The sequence below is a fragment of the Solanum dulcamara genome, chromosome 8 (assembly GCF_947179165.1).
Source record: "Solanum dulcamara chromosome 8, daSolDulc1.2, whole genome shotgun sequence".
Taxonomy (NCBI): Eukaryota; Viridiplantae; Streptophyta; class Magnoliopsida; order Solanales; family Solanaceae; genus Solanum; species Solanum dulcamara.
Genome location: NC_077244.1, coordinates 66,976,162 through 66,997,212, shown reverse-complemented (window position 1 = coordinate 66,997,212; position 21,051 = coordinate 66,976,162). Strand labels below are relative to the sequence as shown.

The following is a 21,051-nucleotide window of genomic DNA, read 5'->3' as shown; positions in this document are numbered from 1 at the left end:
GGATTGAGGTTAAAAGGCCAGCCCGGTGCACTAAAGCTCCCGCTATGGGATTGAGGTTGATTGAATGAAATATGTGTGTAGGGTGGGGGTGGAGGTTTCATTGGTACACACTTACTTTAATCAAAAGTGTCAGTCAAGACCAGAAATATTGTTTGAGAAATCTGGCTAATTAGTGTTGATATGTGGATTGTATGGTTTCGGAGGTGAACCTAGTCTTGTTAGCCCGTTTACATCTCATTGCATTTTGTTGTATTAAGCACCTTAAAGAAGTTGATGACTCTTTGGAGCTGAAGCATTGTCGTGGATTTTGACAAGAGAACTATGTGCCCAAGAGTATGATTCACTATCTTAATGTAAAGAACCGCTACAAGCACATTTCCTGATAAGAAAAAAAAAAGGGCGGGGGGGGGGGGGGGGGGGGACCAACGGAGACTTCTGTGAATCACAGGTGCATTAAAACAAGTGATTTGAAGGATTTTGCATTTCGCTTCCAGCTTGCCAGAACTTTTTTTCAATTAAACCTTCCCTTTTTTTTGCTGTATAGAGCCTTAATTATTGCTGGTGTGTGTCTTCATTATGAGTGAAGGGTATCTTATGTTTACTTTAGTACATGGAGATCAAAAGTTTTTCTATGATTTATGCAAACATAGTAGAGGCATGTTAGATTTTGGCTATGTCTATGTTGTCATGTTCATTCGGAGTTGATTTTTCCCTTGTCGAGATATTCATGTTGAGACTTTTATTCCGCATTTATGATTTAGTCTTATTATTTTATTTACCTTATGTATGCTCATTTATGATATGTCAAGAGATTTGGTTGGAATCTCTCAGAATCTTAATCACCGTGTTATGTCTAGAGCCTAGCTTGAGTCATGACAGTTTTCTTTTCTTTCTTGAATTTGGTTGGTCCTTTATTATTTTTGGGTTCAAGATTTCACACTTTTGGTTTAAGCTTGTTTATAACTGTTAAACATAGAGAATAGATTTGCAAGATTTTATTTTTTTCTTGGAGAAATCTTTTATATTATCCGGTAGCAAACCACCGTAATCTAAAATCATGCTGAACTTTATTAAGACATATAAAATGAAATTTCATAAAAAGAAAACAAATGTCAACTGCTATCGTACAACTCCCTCCATCATTCCGCTTTACGTGTGCTTAAAAAAAATCATAAATAAGAAAGCCACATTTGCTTTATGTTTTTAATTCTTTTTAGGAGAACTAGCAATTTTAGTCCCTATGTTATTGGGCAAAGTAAATCCTTTTTCTCATTTAAAAAAATAAAGGGCAAAGTCAAACCTATCCTTCTATACTATGCGAAAAGTCCATCCCACATGACACTGATATTTTGGTGAGGTGGACACCACGCGGAATGCCACCACACCATCCCAAACAATTTTAAACCCTCTTCTTCAATTCTTCTTCCACCACTACTATCTCCTTCCCCTCTATGACCATTGGCACATCAAAGTAAAATTGTACAGACAATTACAATTGCATCCTTACTCCACTAGATAATCAAGAGAAAACTCATATTACACATGATGTTATTGTTACATTGGCCATGCCTTTTGAATGTGCTTGTTAACACACTCTAATACCTATGATTATTGGAAAGCAAAACTTAAAAGAGTACCAATCAAGAGGCACTGTGTAAATTTGAAAATTTTCACTTCCCACCAAGACCTCTACTTAGCTAAAAACAAACTCTTGGAATCAAAGTCTAGCCAGAACTAAAATCACAGAACCAAATGAAGGGGAGAGAGATGGTCAATTTGTCCAGTGAATAAATAGTGTAAACACTCAATTGATGTGCTTACAAACAATGCCTCAATTATGCCCACTGCTTAGCACAATGGTAAAAGGTAGCACCTTCTTCCCAGTATTTTCATCTGAGCAAGTAGCAATATGAATGAGTTGGAGGTAGGCAACCACAACCAGATTAGGAGACCACTCTAACCAAAATATTCTTATGGAAAGTATTCCTCGAGCGAATAATCAATTAAGGTACACTGACATACAGTAGCACCATCAAGCAAAGGTCCTGTAGCAGTTACAGTGACTGAAGTATGACATTCCCAGATTCAGACTCAAAACATTCCTCTAGGTCTTGTTTTCCAAGTAGTCTAGTGGAGGGCACGAATTTCGCGTCATCGGGACAGTCAGATGATTCAAGCTCCAGAGGAGTTACACAAAACTGGCTGCCAAGTGCAGAAATGGTTCTACTGATGAATTCTTGTCGAGATATATAATCCTTCATGCGGCAAATAAAGTCAGAATGGTCTCTTGCCTGAATAACCAATAGGAACACTCTCTTTCAGAGACAAGCAAGCAAATTTTTAATGTGCATCTGAAAAGTAACTTGTGCAAACAAAAAGTAGTGAAGAAATTGTCAAGTAGCAAATGAGTTTGCATATAATAAGAACTACTATAGACTTAAGCATGAGAAGATTTAAATCAACTTAGGTTGAGAAAAAAGAAGCCACGGGCAATAGACTAGATTGAGAAATGGTAACAAGAACCTGATACCATGTGATGAGAATCATCAACATAATGCTTCAACAAAAGGTACCACCGTCAACTGTACCAAAACTTCAACATTCACTTACATAATTATCAAGCATTGGCATCTTATAAAAAATTCCTTCCAATACCCTCCAAACCTAGAAGTTGAATGCTTTCTCTAGTTGAATGTGCATCCTATACTACACTCTATTGGGATTCCACTACTCATGGATGATAAAACAATATCAAGCAAATTACAAAGTCAAAGAAAATTAAAACACATCTTAAAATTAAGGGATGGTATAACGCAGCTGTCAAGACATTAATAGAGTAATTATTACTCGTGCAAATGTAATAAAAGATAAGATAGCAGAGTACAAGAAGGATCGAAAGGTGCAAACAGAGAAGCTACCCATGCTTCATCTTTTCACCATGATGACAGTATCAACTTACAGGTATTGACACCATCGGGCATAGAAGCAGATGCATGCAGTGCAAGAATTACACTACTATTTCCTATAGAATGTAGTAATGTGCTATACATTGGAGGGAAGAGAAAAACTATTTCTGGCTATGGAAATATTCTATTAATGACTACCTGAACAATATCCTTCTGTTAATTACATAGCTGTCCCATATGTCGCAACATACAACAAGAATAAAATTTTGGCATCAATCCTAAACAGGGCTAAGATTATTCTGCCAACATCTTAAATCAGAGTGTTTCCAGAAGCACAATGTCAAAAAATCAGCTGCATCATCAAGTTCTTTAAGAAAATGCTCAAAAGATTATTTAACATGTAGAACAAGGAACATGCAAAAGTATTAGCAGACCTGTCGATAGTCAGGAGCTCGTTTTGGAAGTTTGAGATAAGCCATGTTCATCATCTCATAATCCCACAGAAAGGACGTATGATGAACCCAACGCCTTTTTGTGATAGATTGAGCATTTCCCCCAAACTTGCGGTTGCCAAAAACGTAGTCTGTGATCATGTAAAAGTACAACATGAAGTTGGTTATCTTAGAAAGTTGGTGAGCAAAACATGAAACAAGAATTCCTCAAGTCATATTAATGTGGGAGCGGAAAAATAAGACAAATACAATGTACATAGAAATAGGAAACAACTGCACAGAGAGGAAAGAATATAACATTGCTAACAATAAGAAATAAGAATACAGATAAAGAGGCATCCAATGAATGAAAATTTTCTTGTCAGGAAGTTAGCAAGAAAGTTTTTGAACCTTATGTACCAGAAATAATTAAATCTATATGAAAGGAAGCTCCCTTGATGAGTCATGAGTGCGGCACAAAAGTTTTATCTGAGGACAATAACCTTCATAGAATAAGTGCTTACTATAGCATCCTCAGACTGACAGTCAACCTTAGTTTCTAGGCCCCATTACATGCACAAATACATTGTCCGACGAATGAAACTTCCAGTTTCTTTTTGTTAGTCAAATAAGTTTTGCTAATATTAAACTAACTCAGTGTCACAAAGATATAAATAAGAAATATATTGTGCCAAAATACCATACAGCAAAGCATAAGCAAGTGTTTCCTCCATGACAAAATTTAAAAGCAAGTCTTTTTTTCCTACTTTTGACAAGTAGAAAAAAGTGAAGTGTTCTTTCTCTCTCTTTTTGGGGTTCTTGAAGAAGAAACCTGCAACACTTCTGCAAATACACTGGACAGTCAATGATGAAATATCCTGGAGCAAAAGAAGTACCATTTTCACGAAGAGAGAAATCTCCTACTCCTTGAAACACTTTGCTATACAGTTGGCTGCTCCATGACATGATGGGCCTAGGATATGGTTGTACACTAGGGAGAGCATCTGTGTTGCATATGAAAGTGATGAAAACTGTCCGGTGATCGACAATTACAGTGCCCCCTCCAGAAAACCTCTTTATTACTGGAATCTTGTCTTGCAAAACAGAACTGATTTCAAGAAGTTCAGCTGGTTTTCTGTGGAAATGGTTAATGCTGTTATATAAAATAACACAATCCAAAACATACAGCAGTAAAGTTCTGTCATTACAGCCATGGCATTCAAGTACTCATAACTTCTTCCATCAATTATAAACTGATAGATCAGAATTTGCACACCAAAAGTGTAGGTAATACCGACACCTTAGCTCCAACCAATATACGGTCTACACAATATTGGAAAGTGGAAAATTGGCCTTGTTATCAGTGTCTTTATGACACACAAATGGAATCATAAGTTGACGACATTAGCTCACTAAGTAAGAATCTTTACAAATTATTCACGACATGTGGAACATATTTGGTTCATAGAAAATTTATCTCTGCTTACTTTTTCTCCAGAAACCACACAGATGCTGAAATTCTGCAAGCTTACTAAGTTAAATCAACCAGTAAGAATCTTTACAAAATTATTCTTGATGGCATGTGGAACATATTTGATTGATACAAGATCTGATTACTTCTTTTTTTCAGAAACCACACAGTTGCTGATATTCTACAATAATATCATTCATTGATTGTTTATTGAGCAATTAAAGGTATCATCCCCCCCCCCCCCTTAAAAATGACTATTAAGTAGATGTAAATGAAAAGTGACACCACACTCATCCTAGCGCATCCATCATCAGTGTGAGATATAGAAACAAGTGACCTTCGCCTCTTGCTCCTACAACTTTTAATGGTACCTAGGAACAACTTGAAGATCCTTCTTTTTTCTAATGATAACTAAGAAACCCCCAGGTGCCAGTGGCGTGCGGTCCTCAATTCAGTGGATAACCAGATCGGCTCATCACCCTTCTCCACTTAAATACTAGGTTTTTGTTTCCGTTAGGGTACGAATTTGTGATGTGCTCCTAACCCACTTGAAGGCCCTTCTTTCAAGCTACTTTTTTATATATCTGGAGATGAAGTTGATAGAACAGTGAACATCCTAGAAATTCAGATAGCATCCAATTGAATCACCCAAATAATTCATTGTAGAGAAACTCTTCAAAATGCATACCCCACTCAAAGTCACTTCGACTATTCAAAGACTTGAGAAACCAATTATGAAGCGTAAACAAATACTCCCTCTATTCCAATTTATGTATAACCACATAAACATCTGTGACTTGTTTTAGAAGACAAGTGTCATAAATCTTTCTTTCTTACTTAAACTCCATGCTAAGTCAAACATCATCACATAAATTGGGAAGGAGGGAGTAATGTTTTAAACTCCCAAACTTTGTTTCTGATCAAGCACAACAACAAACTCAGTATATATATACATAAGCCATTAATGGAAAAAAACACCAATTAATATAACAGATTCTATTAAGAACTATGGGTTAGTCCACCATTAAACAAAAAATCCCAAAAAGCTATAACAACCCACAAAGAATTGATCTTTGTACAACGAACCCGCCAATTGAAACAATCAAGAAATATTTCTAGGAAAATTTTTTATGGAAAAAAGAAAAGTAACATCATCATACCATAATAAAGGGTGAAAATTGAGCTCACCCTGAAATCCCCATGACAATGGTGGGTTCATTGGTTCCATCATTCACGATACACCAATTATGAGATGAGGTCCTAAGTAGCCGCTCCTCCAAATGCAACTGTTGCAGAATTGGAACTCCATTAAGTTTAACAAGATTCATCAATGGCAGCAGCCCTCGTGAACTCATCACCAAAAAAATCTAATCTTTCCAATTTTATTCTTTTCTACTAAATATACGATCTGTATGTTCACAGATGAATTGGGTCTTTTCCTAATTCACTAGAAAACCAACAATTTGTGTATTTTCTCGAGGAGAAATCGTATCAGAATACATAAATCTCTTTTTCTTCTCTCCTCAAAGAACAGTCTTCTCTTTGACATTCAATATACATTTTGGTATAATAAATAAACAGATTAATTAATATTTATTTTAAATTAGTACAATAATATTAATTAAAGTTATTGTGATTGTTTTTGTTTTATGTAATTTCGTTGTATAAATATTTATTTTTATATATATCTTGTCTTAAAAACTACATTTTTCATACCCTTTTTTTGTGTCTTTTGTTATGTTCAAAATATCTCTTGGAATAATAATTACTTGATGCAACTATAATTTAGGATGCAATTTTTTATTTGACTGTACACAAGTATAAATCAAATTAGATGTAGTCTTTTGTTTCTTAAAAGAAAGGTATTATGTTATACTCGCAAACTGTTTGACAATTGCGGATCTAAAAAATGATTTGACAATTTATAAATTAGTCATATGATTTATAGAGAATTAAAAGAAGTTCATCAAAATTTAATCAAAACATATAAGTAAAAATGAAATAATTCTTAAAATTAATTTAATTAGATTAATGCGTTTTTGTTTCTCTAATGTCCAACTGATTAGACAGATTAAATAATTGATGTTTTATTAGAATATATGAACGTAAATTATTAATAGAATAAATTACTTATTGAGTATTTGTTTCATTTACTTTTATTTTAATGAATATAAAATTTGTTGGAATAGTCTATCGATTATCAATTTATTAATCGAAAAAACTGATTGTTAATTGAAATAAAAAATTACTCACTTGTGCTTTTTAAAAAAAGATATTAAAGTTAGTTACAATAACAAATTCAAAATAAACATAATTATATATATTGTTATTCATCTCTTATTATTTTATGTAATCCGTTCTATTGTTATCATTAAATAAAGTAATATGCAAGTTATATCTAATACTCCTAATAATTAGTCAAACAATGATAGAATTTGTAATGCCAAATTATGCCCAAAAAGATGTAATTTTTTCCCATGACATCTTGAGAATTGTTAACATATTATTTAATTACTTAAACCACGTAATAAGTTTATTTTATTATATTAAAAATTTTAAACTATTCTACGGGGATGAATAATGATAATATCATATTCTATATTTTATCTAAGGTGGTTGTTGTGTACTTGTATCTGAAAATAAATTCCACTTTTATTTGAAATTTTATGAATGTAAATCATTATTTGACTTGAAAATATTTTTCAAACTTATTTCTCAAATTTTAAAAATTGAAACTGTTAAACTAATAATTTTTCAAATATCTAAGTCCAAATTAGAGTTGGTGCAAAATTTTCTTTTAAAAATCCATATTTTTCTTTAGTGAGAGTCAAAATCTGAAGTCTTTACATAGATCCATCATTCAACTGCTACAATTTGATGAAAAACAATATGCTTTTCCTCTTTATCTCCATCTTCCTCCTGCCGTCGATCGCCGCGGCGGAAACTGGGCAGCAGAAGCAACAGTTCTCCGTTGACGGCGGGAAAGTATTGGAACTTGATGAGTCCAACTTCGATGCTGCAATTTCCACCTTTGATTATATTCTCGTCGATTTCTATGCTCCTTGGTGTGGGCACTGCAAACGTCTTGCTCCTCAGGTCTAATTCCTTTACTTCTCTTCTTTTTGGTTCAACTTACTGTTGTTTCTTACTCGAATGTAGTCATTTGTTAGTTACGATTGTAAGTGGATAACTGCAATAGATGCGATTGGTTTTCTTTACTTCAAGTGTGATTAAATCAGGTATGCAAGATAATTCACCCAAATTACAAAGAAGAATTCCAATGAGTTGAATGAATTAAGATCTGAAAAACTAGAATAAGCATGTATGATAAGCATATACTCTGGTCTCTGGGATTTGCACCCACTTCATCGACCACTAGGTCATACACTTGGGTGCCAAATTAGACTAAAAACTATAGACGGGTTAATTGCACTGGTCTAGTGGTTGATGGAGTAGATTGGGAACCATGAGATTTCATGTTCAAAACCCAGCAGAAGTAAAAAATACTAGGTGATTTTCTTTTCATCTGTCCACACATTGGTGGACAAAGTAAGAACTACCAACAAGGTTGCATTTCTTCCTTAATTGATAAAGGACTATTCAAATTAACTTTAAAATGGTTGAATGCTTCTCAAATGAAAAGTTATCTAGACTCTAGCATGATATGCACATTTCTCTTTACAAGAAGAAACTTGAATTCTATGTGATGCGTAGTTTCATGTGATTTCCTGAATTTCGACCTCTAAAAGCAATCTGATGAAGTAAAAGTTCATTGCAGTTGGACAAAGCTGCTCGCGTTCTTGCTGATTTGAAGGAGCCCATAAGTATTGCAAAAATAGATGCTGACAAGTACAAACGTGTTGGTTCAAAATATGGCATCGAGTACGTGTGCTTTTAGCCTTATCACCAAATCGTTTTTCTGATATTAGTTTCACAATGTATGATCTGCATATGTTTAATCAGGTTTTGCAAGAACTCAAAAGAAAGGTAGGTATTCATTAGTTTGATAAGACATTTTTCATATTTCCTCCGTTTCAATTTGTTTGTCTTAATTTCCTTTCTAGTCCATTTCAAAAAGAATGTCTCTTTCTCTTTTTTTTGCCAACTCTTTAATTTCAACTTTCCACATGGTATGTTTAAGAGCACAAGATTAAAAGACATTTTGGTACATTCTTCATATCTTTAGTTTAAAACCACAAGATTCAAAAGTCTTCCTTACTTTCTTTAGACTCTGTGTCAAGTCAAAACTAGACAACCAAATTGAAATGGAGGGAGTATCATTCTTCAACGACTATCATTTAATGATAAAAATCTATTAGTCGTCTTATAGATCAATTAAGACATCAAACTGAGGAATGCAGTGCTGGCCACAGATCTAAGAGGCTGATTCCGAACTTCCCAGCCCATTAACCATTGCTCCCTGAAGTGATAGTGATCACAACAGTTTGCTTTAAAATTGGATTTCATTTTACTCTCTTAGGTACACCATATAGGAAATTTGTTTCGTCTTCACATGTGTAAAAAGAAGATGATGTGTTTGAAAGTAAAGGAGTTACAACAGAAGTTGAAAAGCAAAAAATCTAGATGCTGAGAAGTTGTTGAGGGCCCATCCACATCCATCTTTCTGTGTCAGTACATCTGCCATGTCCTCCTTTTCCTTTCCTTTCCCTTGAACCTCCATTAATTCTACCTCTGATAATCTGATCTCCTTTGTTGCTTTCCTCTCTCAATCTTGGATCTCTCCTTCATCAATATTGTTCCTTCCTTCTCTCTGTGTAGGATCTCTCTTGTGCTTATATAGTCAATAGTGCTGATACTTCTGGGTATGTGCTGGAGTAGGAAGAGAGTATCTTTTGCTAAGTCTATTGGAGAGGCAGAGTAGCCAGGTGACATACACAGAGAGGGTGTAATCAGGATAGTTGAAATTGATGGACACAAGTTTTACGGGGATTGAGCTTTTTGATTGGGAAAATTTGAATTGGGTTCTGATGTACTTTCTGCACCGTCTCTATTTCAAATGAGGTTGGATTACCCCAAGAGTTCAGCTGTCGTGCAATTCAATATGTTACTTTTTTTCCCCGCAAGAGAGTAACACTGAAAAGCATCCAAGTGAAGATTTATTAGATGTTGTTTGCTCTCCCTTGAACAAATAAAACAAAGATAATGCTGAGCTGCAGGAATGCACATGCTTTATGGAAATTAGATTACTTCTCCCCTGTATATGAAATCAAAAGATACTGATCATTATTATTTTATTAGAAGATATTGAATTTCTTTTTTTGATCTCAATGCAGTGGATATCCAACTTTAAAGATATTTATGCATGGTGTTCCAACAGAATATTATGGACCAAGAAAAGCAGATTTACTTGTACGATTCTTGAAGAAGTTTGTTGCTCCTGATGTGGTCATACTTAATTCTGACTCAGCTATTAGTGAATTTGTTGAAGCAGCCGGCACTAGTTTTCCTATATTCATAGGCTTTGGTTTGAATGAATCTGCTATGTCACATTTTGCTGTAAAATACAAGAAGAGAGCATGGTTCTCTGTGGCAAAAGATTTCTCGGATAAAACCATGGAATTCTATGATTTTGACAAAATACCTGCTTTGGTAGCTCGTCATCCAAACTATGATGAGCAAAGCATCTTCTATGGCCCCTTTGAAGGTTAGCTTATCATCGTCTGTCAGCTTAATAAAATTTGGAAATAATTAGAATCTCACCCGGCTTTTCAGAAAAACATTCATCCCTTCCTGGAAACCAATAAGAGTTGGTACTTGTTCATCCCCTAGGAAGCTCCTGAGCAAACCAGAATCTTGTGATATTTAACATAATAACAATACCACCTGCTCTGTGTTATAAAAACTTTCTTTCATTCAACGATTGGCCCTTAATCCTTATCCTGTCACTTCAAAGCAGAAGTCAGCAATAATGTACTATTCACACTCCAGATTATGGTGTCCTTAAATAATGAGGATCAATCATATAGCTAGCCTTGACAAATTGATAGAAGACGGCAGTAAGATCTGAAATTTCAGTGTGCACAAACCTGCTGCTAGTTGTAGTGCCTTCGAAAAGGAAGCATTCAAAAACATCAGATGACTCTTTTCATGAATTCTGAGATGGTTTTGATTAGTTGTTTAAGTAATTGATTTAATTGCATGACTATCACCTTATATTATACTTTCAATTGACTAAATTGATTTAGGCTTATTTATGAAAAAAATTAAATTGCTCTAAGTTCCACACCTGCCAGCATTTGCCTTATTCTGTACTACATCAAAAAACAAACTGATTTAATAATTGTAGCTGAAGTTGTGTCTTGGAGACTTCTGTGAAATAATGGTGAATATCTGAACCTTCTTCCTGCTATGGATCACAGAAAAATTCATTGAGGATTATATCAAGCAGAGTTTGCTCCCGCTGACTTTGCCCATTACTGAAGAAACTCTGAGATTGCTGAAAGATGATGACAGAAAAGTTATTCTAACAATTTTGGAAGATGAGACTGATGATAGGTCCAAGGGATTAGTGAAGCTCCTGAAAGCTGCTGCATCTGCAAATCGCGACTTCGCATTTGTTTTTGTAGGGTTCAAGCAATGGCAAGGGTTTGCTGAATCATTTGAAGTTTCTAAGAAAACTAAACTGCCAAAAATGGTTGTTTGGGATGGCGATGAGGAGTACTTTTCAGTAAGTTCAGTTACTTCTTTTTCTCTCCTTTTCCAGGTCCGCGCTAGGCATTGCATGTTTGTCGACCCTTATCAAGTGTAGGAAATATACTTTAGGTTAACATGCTTTATTGTTTGGAGTCTGGACTTTTTTCTTGTGTAACACGGCTAAAATATAGTGCCTTAAACTTATGGACTAAAGTGAACCATGAACTTGTCATTTTTGCTTAATGTGCTGACTAAAATAAGCAACAGGGATAAACTGTACTTAACCATACATTTTAAATGTTATCATTTCACTGCATGAAATTTAATCATGTTAAGATGCTTTTAGTGAATAATATCTACCAGACTAGATGCCTATTATTTTCAGTGTTGATAAAAGGAGTGAGACAATTATTTACACAATCTCATTCTTGGAAAAGTCCCTTTTAACTAAATCACTATAAATTTTACATACTGATTACAGAAATTTTACTCATGCAACAGGTTGTTGGCTCGGACAGCGTTGAAGATGAAGATCAGGGGTCCCAAATTACACGATTTATTCAAGGATACAAAGACGGAAATATTATACAGAAACGTATTAGCTCTGGTTCTTTCATGGGTTTCATAAACTCAATGATCGGGATTGGAACAGTGACCATCATAGTGTTTGTGGTTGCGGTGGTGATGATGATCCAGTCTTTGAAAGAGGAACCCTTAACTGTTGGTACAAGGGATGAGGGAGATCATCCGAGCAGCTCCACCTCTCAGCCAGAAGCCAGACAACCACTTCGTTCTGGAGAGAAACAAAACAAGGAAGATTAAGTTTTGCACCAATAGGACCTCAAATAGTTAGCTTGAGAAATCCTCGACAGGAAAACTAAACTACACGTCGTTCTAAGAGTGCTTTTAAGTTTCATTCTCACCATGATCACAGCCCTTGTTAATCTTAAGGAAGTTACTTGAACAGCATACTTGTATGATTTCTGTAACTAGAGGTGTGTAAGCAAGAGTTTGTGTTTCAATCTGTGTTATTGAATGTAACAATTTGTATTTACAAATGTGGAGGCAAATTTAGTTTTCCCACCGTATAAATGAGTTTAAAAATAGAAACGATGCTGCTGCTAGTTTTATTCCGTACACAATCTTTTTAGCTAATACCACTGCTTGTTTGGCGATTAATGATAGTCCATGTGCTCTTAGTTGGCACCAATGATTGAGGATTTAGCATGTAGAAATACATAAAGTAATATCACAAGGTTTTGCTGATGAAACAAACTTCCTCAACCACAGATATGCAATATTTGGAAATCAGTGGATATTCTTTATTTTCAAAAACTTGAGTAAAAGACCAGTTTTAGTCATCTCAAGGACATTCATATTTACATGCAACTACAGGCCTCAACCATCTATTAGGTGGACGTGGCTAAAAACATCAGTATCACTAGAGAATCGAGGGGAAGAAAAAGAAAAGCAATAAACAAAAGAAGGGGCAATGTGTACAGTAAGGCACCCATCTTTGAGCATATACACTAAAGTAAAAACCTCAAAAATACCAAAACTATCCAACTAGTAAACCAATATTACAGAAGTGTTGAGCAATGATGTATAAATCCAGAGTTAGCTGTTGTATTCCTCTGTCCAGATGCCACAGAAACCAATACGAATCAGCTCTATGGTCTTCAGGTGAAATTTGAGGTCAGAATAACCCGACCTGACGTCCCTGTAAGGGACTTCACCAATTCGATTAATGTTTTCCGTGAGCAAATAAATCATGACTCACATCCAGGAAGAGAGCTAGCTGAAGCAAATGGTGAAAAGCTAGTAATTGATTCACTGTGATGCAGTGGGTTAGGCTGCCGACTTGTTGATCCAATATAGCTCGACGAAGGATTGCTAGGACTAGGAATGTACGCAGACCCATATCTTGAACTAAGAGGTGATAGACAAGGATAACCCAGTGAGTTAGATGAAATTAAGTAAGCTGCACGAGATCTTTGAGAAGATGCATTTTGAAGGTCGAGTGAACTTCGGCTTATAGTAAGATGTGGTGACTGGTGGTAGGACCAAAGTGAATGCTGGTTATGAGAGCTAGAGATTGATTGAGGACGAGAAACTGAAGGCGATTGAGATGCTCCTGTGCCTATATGTATCACTGATGATGAAGCTAATGATGACCTAAGAGATGACATTGAAGATACAGATCGCAGACTGGAAGAAAGCAATGGTGTAGATTCTGATGCTGGTGGATCACCAGTGCTAGTCCTCGCATCTCGTTTGCAGACAGGGCAAAAGGTTCTCCATGATGTCAGCCAAGCATCAACACACACAGCGTGAAATTCTGCAAATTTTCCATAAGACCAGTTAATAACTGAAAAATGCCAAGTGTTCTAGCAGAAACAAATTCTGAATGTGAACATACATCTATGAAAAATATCGACAAATACAGCACTTATAACAAGATAGAGCAGCTGGGGACAAGGGAACTATTCCAATAATATGATGCTTGGAACCATAACTACTAGTTTTCACATAGTTCACCACCAAGGACACTTCAGAAAATGAAATAATTTCAATAATCGGTATGCACTGTATTTATACCTGTTCTGCTACTTTGGAAAGGGTAAAAGTCAAGATGGTAGAAAAATATGCACATAGTGATAAATGATCTTCTTCTGATGAAGAATTTCTTTTGATGAAGGTGTGATGAATGATCTTCTCTGCATCATGATACCAGGTTGGAGCTACACAACTATGATGACAGGCTTGTAGGACTCAGCAAATGGAAACCAAGAATTAGTAATTGGAATCTTCGTCACGTCTCTGAAAATATGGGAGGGCCTGGAATAACAGACCTTAGAGTTTTGAACAAGGCACTTCTGGGGAAGTGGTTATGGAGATTCGGGGTTGAAGAGCAGGCTTAGAGGAGGGAGGTGATAGCACGAAAATATGGAGCCGTGGAAGGGGAATGGAGGTCTAGAAACGTACAATAGTATTATGAAAGGTTAGGAAGGTTTCAACAGCTTAGTTACCTATAAGGTAGGGAATGGAAGTAGTGTTGACTTTTGGGATCAACGGTGCTGTGGAGAGAGCATAGGAGAACAATCTTCCCCAACTTATTTAGAGTTTCGTGCCAGAAAGAGACGATGGCACATCAGATTCGGGTGGTTCAAAAGGAGCGAGTTCACTGTCTGGAATTTACAAGATTGGGAGACGGATGAATTCCTAAGGTTGATAGAAATCCTTTACAAACAGAATACCACACTCACCAGTGAGAAACCGTGGAGGTGGGGTGGCAAGAAGTGATGGTGCTGGGTGCATTTTCAGTAAAGTTATACTACCATACACATTTGGTGAGAGACGAGTCAAGTTTCCTTGGTGATGATAGTAAAATTGTTTCATGTTTAAGAGGACACATTAGTGCTTATCAACCATGACCAGTGATTAGTCTGCCATGGTACCAGAACTCAAAAAGAATGAGTATCCTCCCAATGGAGGAAAAACCTTAAGAAATGGTGCATTCATAACCTTCAACATAATTAATAAAAGCGATAACTAAATATGAACAACTTAGAAAGTAAATAACCGCTATAAGAGAGGATAACTTACTGTGCCGACATGGAAGAATTCTAATCTTATCTCCAACACAATAATCCTCAAGGCATATAGCACATGTCACTGATGTAGAATTATCCTCCACAACTGATGTAAATATCAAACTTGGCATAGCTTTAACCAAACGGCTACTAATCCCATGAAATTCATGAACATGAGAAGCTCGGTGCAGTTCTCTTCGTATATGATGTCGGCGAACAAAGAAACACATTGCAAGCACGGCAGACATAGCAAGTAATGAAATGAAAGATGTAGCCATGATTGACCAAGCTGAGTTTTCCAAGCTTGGGATTATCCATACTTCCATATCAGGGTCACCAGCATACTTTGTGAGTGCTTCTCCAGAAGCTTTTGAAATGAACACTGCGAGTATCTTCACACCAGCAGAGGTTCCTGACACTGTATCATGTGTCTGGTTAAACCTTTGCTTGTCAAAAACAGTGTTGCTAGGACTCTTCAAAAACACTACCGCATTCATGTCGGTTCCTCCAAAATGCATTACTTTTGGAGGGTCCGACATGCACCCGGAACCATTTTCGAAGAGTGAGCTACAAACTCAAAAATCAACAATTATAGAAGCTTAAATCATTCAAAAACAAGAGATGAAGTTGGTTTTTGAATTCTGACGAGTTTTAGGAGTTCTCTATTCTTTCCCTAGTGGGAGGGGGGTAGGCAAAACTAATCTGCTAGTTTGTCAGTTCTATGATATGAACATTTCAGATGCAACATTGTTGGAACATGCTGGCTCAAGCCAATCACAGAAGACGAACATGTCATAACGATCATGAGAAAAGCTTGGCAAGGATTTTGAGCCTTTTATTTTTAGTTTATTTAATTTTCAATCCGAGCATATTTAATTGGCCACATACAAGTTTTGCCACAACTGGTTTCCTAAAAATCATCTTAAAGTCGTAAACATGTATATAGTACAGTTCAGTAGTCATAATGCCAATGGAAAAAATAGAATAAGTAAAAAACTGGGAATTCAAATGCATCACATAATAGAACACTAAAAGAGATCTTAAGAGCTGGGCGATCATTTTCTGTTACTAATTGGAGTTTGCGACTGAAACTTCCTTCACATGGATCAATCCCTCTTCACTAGATTGAATGTCCAACTAACCCTTTTATATGTCATCCTATGAGTTTTTATGAATAACTAGTTAGCAAATGAACATAATTGGGTAGCTGGCTCGTGTAAGGAGTAAAGAGTTCAATGTCAATTTTAACTGTAAATCTATTTCGAAGAAATTATTTTACTTCTACCCCAATGAATCAAAACTAATATCAGCTGAGAGAATCTAAGAACTGTCTGCAAGAGATTTCCCCTGCAATAGTTCATGAAGCCATTTTTATTTTTTTTGATAAAGAAGTTCATGAAGCCATTTTGCCAGTAAGATAGATACCAATGAAAGCTTTTGTCAAAACTATTTTGCAGACTGAAGTTTCTTATTTTTTCAGGTCTAAAATCAATTAGTAGGACTATTGATACTTCAATGAATAATATTGAGAAATACATCAAGCTTAACCTTCATTCTAAAACTTGCAATCAGAGAGTTCAAGAATGCTGCACATGCAGCCATTTTTATGCTAAAAGACTCTGATTCAACTACTCGGTACAACGATCTATTAGATAGTGTCCTTAGGCATTGTGATGCAATCATATCCCATCTCAATTGGGTATGTATATTTCTAGGCTTTCACAGTTTTAGTTTGCATATTCATGATGATACCATGGGTGCTTTTGGGTGTCCTCAAGATATGTTTTCTGGTACCATTATACAACTTGATACATTAACTACCATCAAACATAATATAAGTTAACGGACTAAATGAATAATTTAACAAATAAAGAAACTTATTTTTTTATCAGGTGAAATAAATAAACAAACTATTTAATGGATGAGTTCATTACTTGCAATTATATCACCATATGCATTATCATAGATAATGGCTGCTTTAAAACCTGCGGCTTGTGCTTTTCTAACTTTATCCTCAAAGCTACATCCACCCCTGACTATCAACACAAATGGTTCTTTTGTGAAGTTATTAGTTGGTTGAATCTTGTTAGTCAAGGTTGAGCAGGCATCCAAAGGCTCTGCAACATACAAAGTCCCACATTTGCCTGAACCTTTTGCTGAGGGAGCTGAAATTAAAAGCAAGGTCGAATTAGTAGATGAGCAGAAACAAAGCCCAGAGAAAGTCATGCCAACAGAGAATGTATAGACCTTTGCTGTATCACAACACTTAGCATTTTCAGCAAAAACAGAAACAATGCCATCGCTAAACCTCATAAGTCAATTACAATGAACAAAACTCATGACAAATAACAACATATTTTCAGCTGTAAATGCAAGTTATTAATACAGCATTCATACATGTTCTCATGATCCAAGTAAAGATTCCTTGAAGATTTCAACTGAAAAAATAAAAACTTCCAAAATATGATAGGTGACATTTCCAAGATGAAAACTTTTATTCCCCCAGAAGAAGCCCTTAACAACAAATATGATCTAGTCCACCCACCCCACCCACCCCAAAAAAAAAAAAGCAGATCAGTTCAAGCAGCTGATGGAATATAATATAAATTAAGCAAAACCCAGTTCCCAATATTCATCAAAAGCACTAACCACACATTCCATTGCACAAAAAAAAGGATAAAAAAGAAGCCTTGGAAGGAAGTAAGATCAACTCACCAAAATTAGCTTCAATGTCTTCAAAAGGCAAAATACTGTTCTTTCCTATCAAAACTACACTTCCAATAGCTCCATAAGCCGTCAAAGACACAAAACTAATCAACAAAAACACCCAGAAATTCACCATCCCACATACCAAATCTCAAAAACCCAGCAACCCTTTTCACAATTTTCCAAACCACTCAAAGAAAACTAAAAATTTCACAACATAAAACTATAAAAACACTCAGAATTCACAATTTCCAACTTACCCCACCTCCCAAATCTCAAAACCCTAAAACCCCTTTTGCCAGTTTTCAAGAAAATTCACAAAAAAAAAAAGATACTCTCAGAATGCTGAGAGAATAGAAACGTCAGCTTCCATAGAAAATGATTTTAAACTCTTTTGGGTTTTCCTTGTATGTGAGAAACTTTTGGAAGGAATTGAAAAACTAAAAGGGACGAAAATCAACATTTTGATTTTTGGGTATATATAAATGTGTATCTCTTTCGTGTTTATCTAAATCTCTAATGATTATCTTCTTGCATGTTTTAAGCTTAAAAAAAAATTTAAAACAAAAACCCACTAACTAATGGGAAATTGACAAAGAACCTAAAAAGAAAGGATGAAGAAAGAAAGAAAAAAGAGATATTTTTGCAAGTTGCAAAACCCAGAGAGTAAAATGATTTTTAATAATTTAATTATACAAAGAAAAATGATAAATTAAAAAAAAAGGGATCTTGAATATTGTCTGGAGTCTAATTAATTAGCCTCTAATTACAACTTTTATGCTAGTAATATCATTTAAAAGAAACTATTTTTAGCTACATAATTGGTAAATCCCTCACGTTTCAATTAGTTTGTTTTATCTTCTTTTATAAGTTTGTTCAACTAAAGTTATTTCTTTCTCCTTTTGGCAATTTTTTTAATTTCAATTTTTTAAAATTATAAAATTGAAGAATAAATTGATTATAAAACTAAATAATAAATTAATACATTTTGCATATTATTAGTTTAAAATTACAGGATTCAAAAATCGTCTTTATTTTTTTCTTAAACTCCAATAAATCAAATCATACAAATAAATTCAAATGGAGGGAATACAAGGATTCTGAAAAATATAATTGGGTGAAGTACTCTTTTCGTCCAATTTATGTAATATTATTTGATTTGATATAAAAAAAAATTACATATCTAAAATAAATTTTATATATTTGTGTGAGCATAAATTATTTTATTAAAAATAAAATTATTTTTCATTATAGAAAGGTGATATTTTCTATAAGACTAACAAAAAAAAAACAGTATCACTTCTATTAGACATGGACTGATGGAAGTATAAAGAGTTAGGTTTATATATTACGAATAATATTATTAGTTTGTAGGCATGATTTTGAATGTAATATAATTTATTTGTTAACTAGCAATGACAACTCACTTGGACTAATATTTTAAAGATCAGTTTTCTGAGGTGTTAGTACCAAATGGAAAGATATTTTTGTAGATGAAATATAATATTTTGATATGGATATACAACTATCCTACACCGCCAAAGGGATACTAGATTACTCCAATCTTTTCTTCTTCTTTTTTCAAAAAATAAAAATAAGGTCATATCTGAACAGTCTAAAAGTAATATTAAATGTCCCTCATTCATTTATTGGGTTTAAAATATCTTTGACATTTATCTTTAGATTCAAAAGTGATCTTTTCTTTAACGAAAAAGGCATTTTAGGCTCAATAGATGGATGAGAGCATTTTTGTACCATTTTTAATAGTTTGAGGGCATTTTAGGCCATTTTCCGTAATTAAAATTCTGTTAAATAAATTCTGATTTATAATGAATTTTAAATAATTAAATTGTAACCAATAGATGGCCGCCATATTTTTAAAAAAAATTATTCAAATTATTTAATTAACATTCTGTTAAATAAATTTTGATTTATAATTAATTTTAAATGATTAAATTGTAACCAATATATGGCCACCATGTATTTAAAAAAATTATTTAATTAAAATCCAGTTAAATAAATTTTGATTTATAATTAATTTTAAATAATTAAATTATAACCAATAGATTACTGCTACGTGTTTTAAAAAATTATTTAATTAAAATTCTGTTAAATAAATTTTGATTTATAATTAATTTTAAATAATTAAATTGTAAACAATAGATGGTTGCCATGTGTTTAAAAAAATTATTCAAAATATTTAATTAAAATTTTGTTAAATAAATTTTAAATAATTAAATTGTAAACAATAGGTGGCCGCCAGGTGTTTAAAAAAAATTATTCAAATTATTTAATTAAAATTCTGTTAAAAGAGCCTAAAATGCTTTTAAACTATTGAAAATGATACAAAAATACCCACATCCATCTATTAGGCCGAAAATGCCCTTTTCTGTTAAAGAAAATGTCATTTTTGGACCTAAAGGTGGATGTCAAGGACATTTTAGGCCAATAGATGGATGAGGATATTTTTATACCATTTCCAATAGTTCAAGAACATTTTAAGCTCTTTTCCGTTAATTGTTTATGGATAAGTTGAGGGTTGTTTTAGATGTATAAATTGATAAAAATAAGATGAATTTAGGACAAATTGATATTGTGGATCCATTTAAAATATACAAAATTCATGCTGATGTTGATTTTTATTTTGTTTTTGTCGATTTAGGTACAAACAATACTATAATATACTTATTCTATTCTAATTTACGTGATATTTTTTTTTAATTCATTATAAAATAAATATTTTATTTTTGTAATTAACAATAATTTATCTTTAAAAAAATTAACCTTAAATAAAGTTATTTGTAGTCACTCAATTATCTAATCTTAATTTTTTTTAAAAAAAAATAAAAAATTTATATATCAAATAAAACAGTAGCACATCAATTAAAACAGGGAGAATAAACATTAAAAAAAATTAGTCAGCTCGACTTCCTTTCATAAAAAACATATCCAAAAAATTCAATTATTTCTATTGTTAGGACTTCTCTATATATCATTATTCGAAATATTGAAACACACAAGAAAATGATGTGGAGAGATGAAATGATGCATGGAAATAGAATGTATTATTGATTTTAATACTTGAATGAAAATCTGATGATAAAAAGACAATTTTATTCTCAATAATATGAGAACATTTCAAGTAATTGAAGGGAAAGCCTAATTGAAAGAAAAATGACAATAAATAAATAAATTAGAAGATAATGTAGCTTGTTAGATTATATTGAGATTTATTTATCTTTAATTTATAAGTACGAATTCATAAGGATTTCAAAGAGGATGGCATGTGC

The 21,051-nt window shown here is 33.8% G+C and overlaps 3 protein-coding genes across 5 annotated transcripts; 1 reads left to right on the top strand and 2 right to left on the bottom strand.

Moving 5' to 3' along the window:
• Positions 1–1,516: 1,516 nt before the first annotated feature.
• On the bottom strand, positions 1,517–6,342 carry LOC129900487 (uncharacterized). 3 transcript variants are annotated; one of them, XM_055975474.1, is made up of 4 exons: positions 5,969–6,342; positions 4,234–4,445; positions 3,341–3,489; positions 1,517–2,291 (listed from the first exon to the last, which is right to left on the bottom strand). In XM_055975474.1, exons 1-4 carry the CDS (start codon positions 6,037–6,039, stop codon positions 2,055–2,057), a joined length of 669 nt encoding a protein of 222 aa, XP_055831449.1. In that variant the 5' UTR covers positions 6,040–6,342; the 3' UTR covers positions 1,517–2,054. The 3 variants fall into 3 exon arrangements, with proteins under 3 accessions (XP_055831449.1, XP_055831447.1, XP_055831448.1); XM_055975472.1 differs by having other exon boundaries at positions 4,234–4,472; positions 5,997–6,342; XM_055975473.1 differs by having other exon boundaries at positions 5,997–6,342.
• A 1,278-nt stretch (positions 6,343–7,620) lies between these two features.
• On the top strand, positions 7,621–12,572 carry LOC129900544 (protein disulfide isomerase-like 5-2). Its single transcript, XM_055975540.1, has 5 exons — positions 7,621–7,904; positions 8,587–8,690; positions 10,103–10,473; positions 11,189–11,496; positions 11,964–12,572. The coding sequence occupies exons 1-5, from the start codon at positions 7,686–7,688 to the stop codon at positions 12,282–12,284; spliced, it is 1,323 nt and encodes a 440-aa protein (XP_055831515.1). The 5' UTR covers positions 7,621–7,685; the 3' UTR covers positions 12,285–12,572.
• A 190-nt stretch (positions 12,573–12,762) lies between these two features.
• Positions 12,763–18,214, bottom strand: LOC129900435 (receptor homology region, transmembrane domain- and RING domain-containing protein 2-like). The gene is made up of 4 exons (XM_055975409.1): positions 17,771–18,214; positions 16,990–17,220; positions 15,069–15,473; positions 12,763–13,800 (listed from the first exon to the last, which is right to left on the bottom strand). Exons 1-4 carry the CDS (start codon positions 17,895–17,897, stop codon positions 13,232–13,234), a joined length of 1,332 nt encoding a protein of 443 aa, XP_055831384.1. The 5' UTR covers positions 17,898–18,214; the 3' UTR covers positions 12,763–13,231.
• Between the last annotated feature and the right edge of the window lie 2,837 nt (positions 18,215–21,051).

What these genes read in the sequence shown, in the direction of transcription:
- LOC129900435 (XM_055975409.1), bottom strand. Translation starts at nt 17,897, where the DNA reads ATGGTGAATTTCTGGGTGTTTTTGTTGATTAGTTTTGTGTCTTTGACG. An exon ending in AGACATTGAAGCTAATTTTG is followed by an intron (nt 17,221 to 17,770) that starts GTGAGTTGATCT and finishes TTTTAATTTCAG; the next exon opens with CTCCCTCAGCAAAAGGTTCA. An exon ending in AATTCTTCCATGTCGGCACA is followed by an intron (nt 13,801 to 15,068) that starts GTAAGTTATCCT and finishes GAAAATTTGCAG; the next exon opens with AATTTCACGCTGTGTGTGTT.
- LOC129900544 (XM_055975540.1), top strand. Translation starts at nt 7,686, where the DNA reads ATGAAAAACAATATGCTTTTCCTCTTTATCTCCATCTTCCTCCTGCCG. An exon ending in GCAAACGTCTTGCTCCTCAG is followed by an intron (nt 7,905 to 8,586) that starts GTCTAATTCCTT and finishes AGTTCATTGCAG; the next exon opens with TTGGACAAAGCTGCTCGCGT. An exon ending in GGTTCAAAATATGGCATCGA is followed by an intron (nt 8,691 to 10,102) that starts GTACGTGTGCTT and finishes ATCTCAATGCAG; the next exon opens with TGGATATCCAACTTTAAAGA.
- LOC129900487 (XM_055975472.1), bottom strand. Translation starts at nt 6,163, where the DNA reads ATGAGTTCACGAGGGCTGCTGCCATTGATGAATCTTGTTAAACTTAAT. An exon ending in TTTCTCTCTTCGTGAAAATG is followed by an intron (nt 3,490 to 4,233) that starts GTACTTCTTTTG and finishes ACATGATCACAG; the next exon opens with ACTACGTTTTTGGCAACCGC. An exon ending in GAGCTCCTGACTATCGACAG is followed by an intron (nt 2,292 to 3,340) that starts GTCTGCTAATAC and finishes TTGGTTATTCAG; the next exon opens with GCAAGAGACCATTCTGACTT.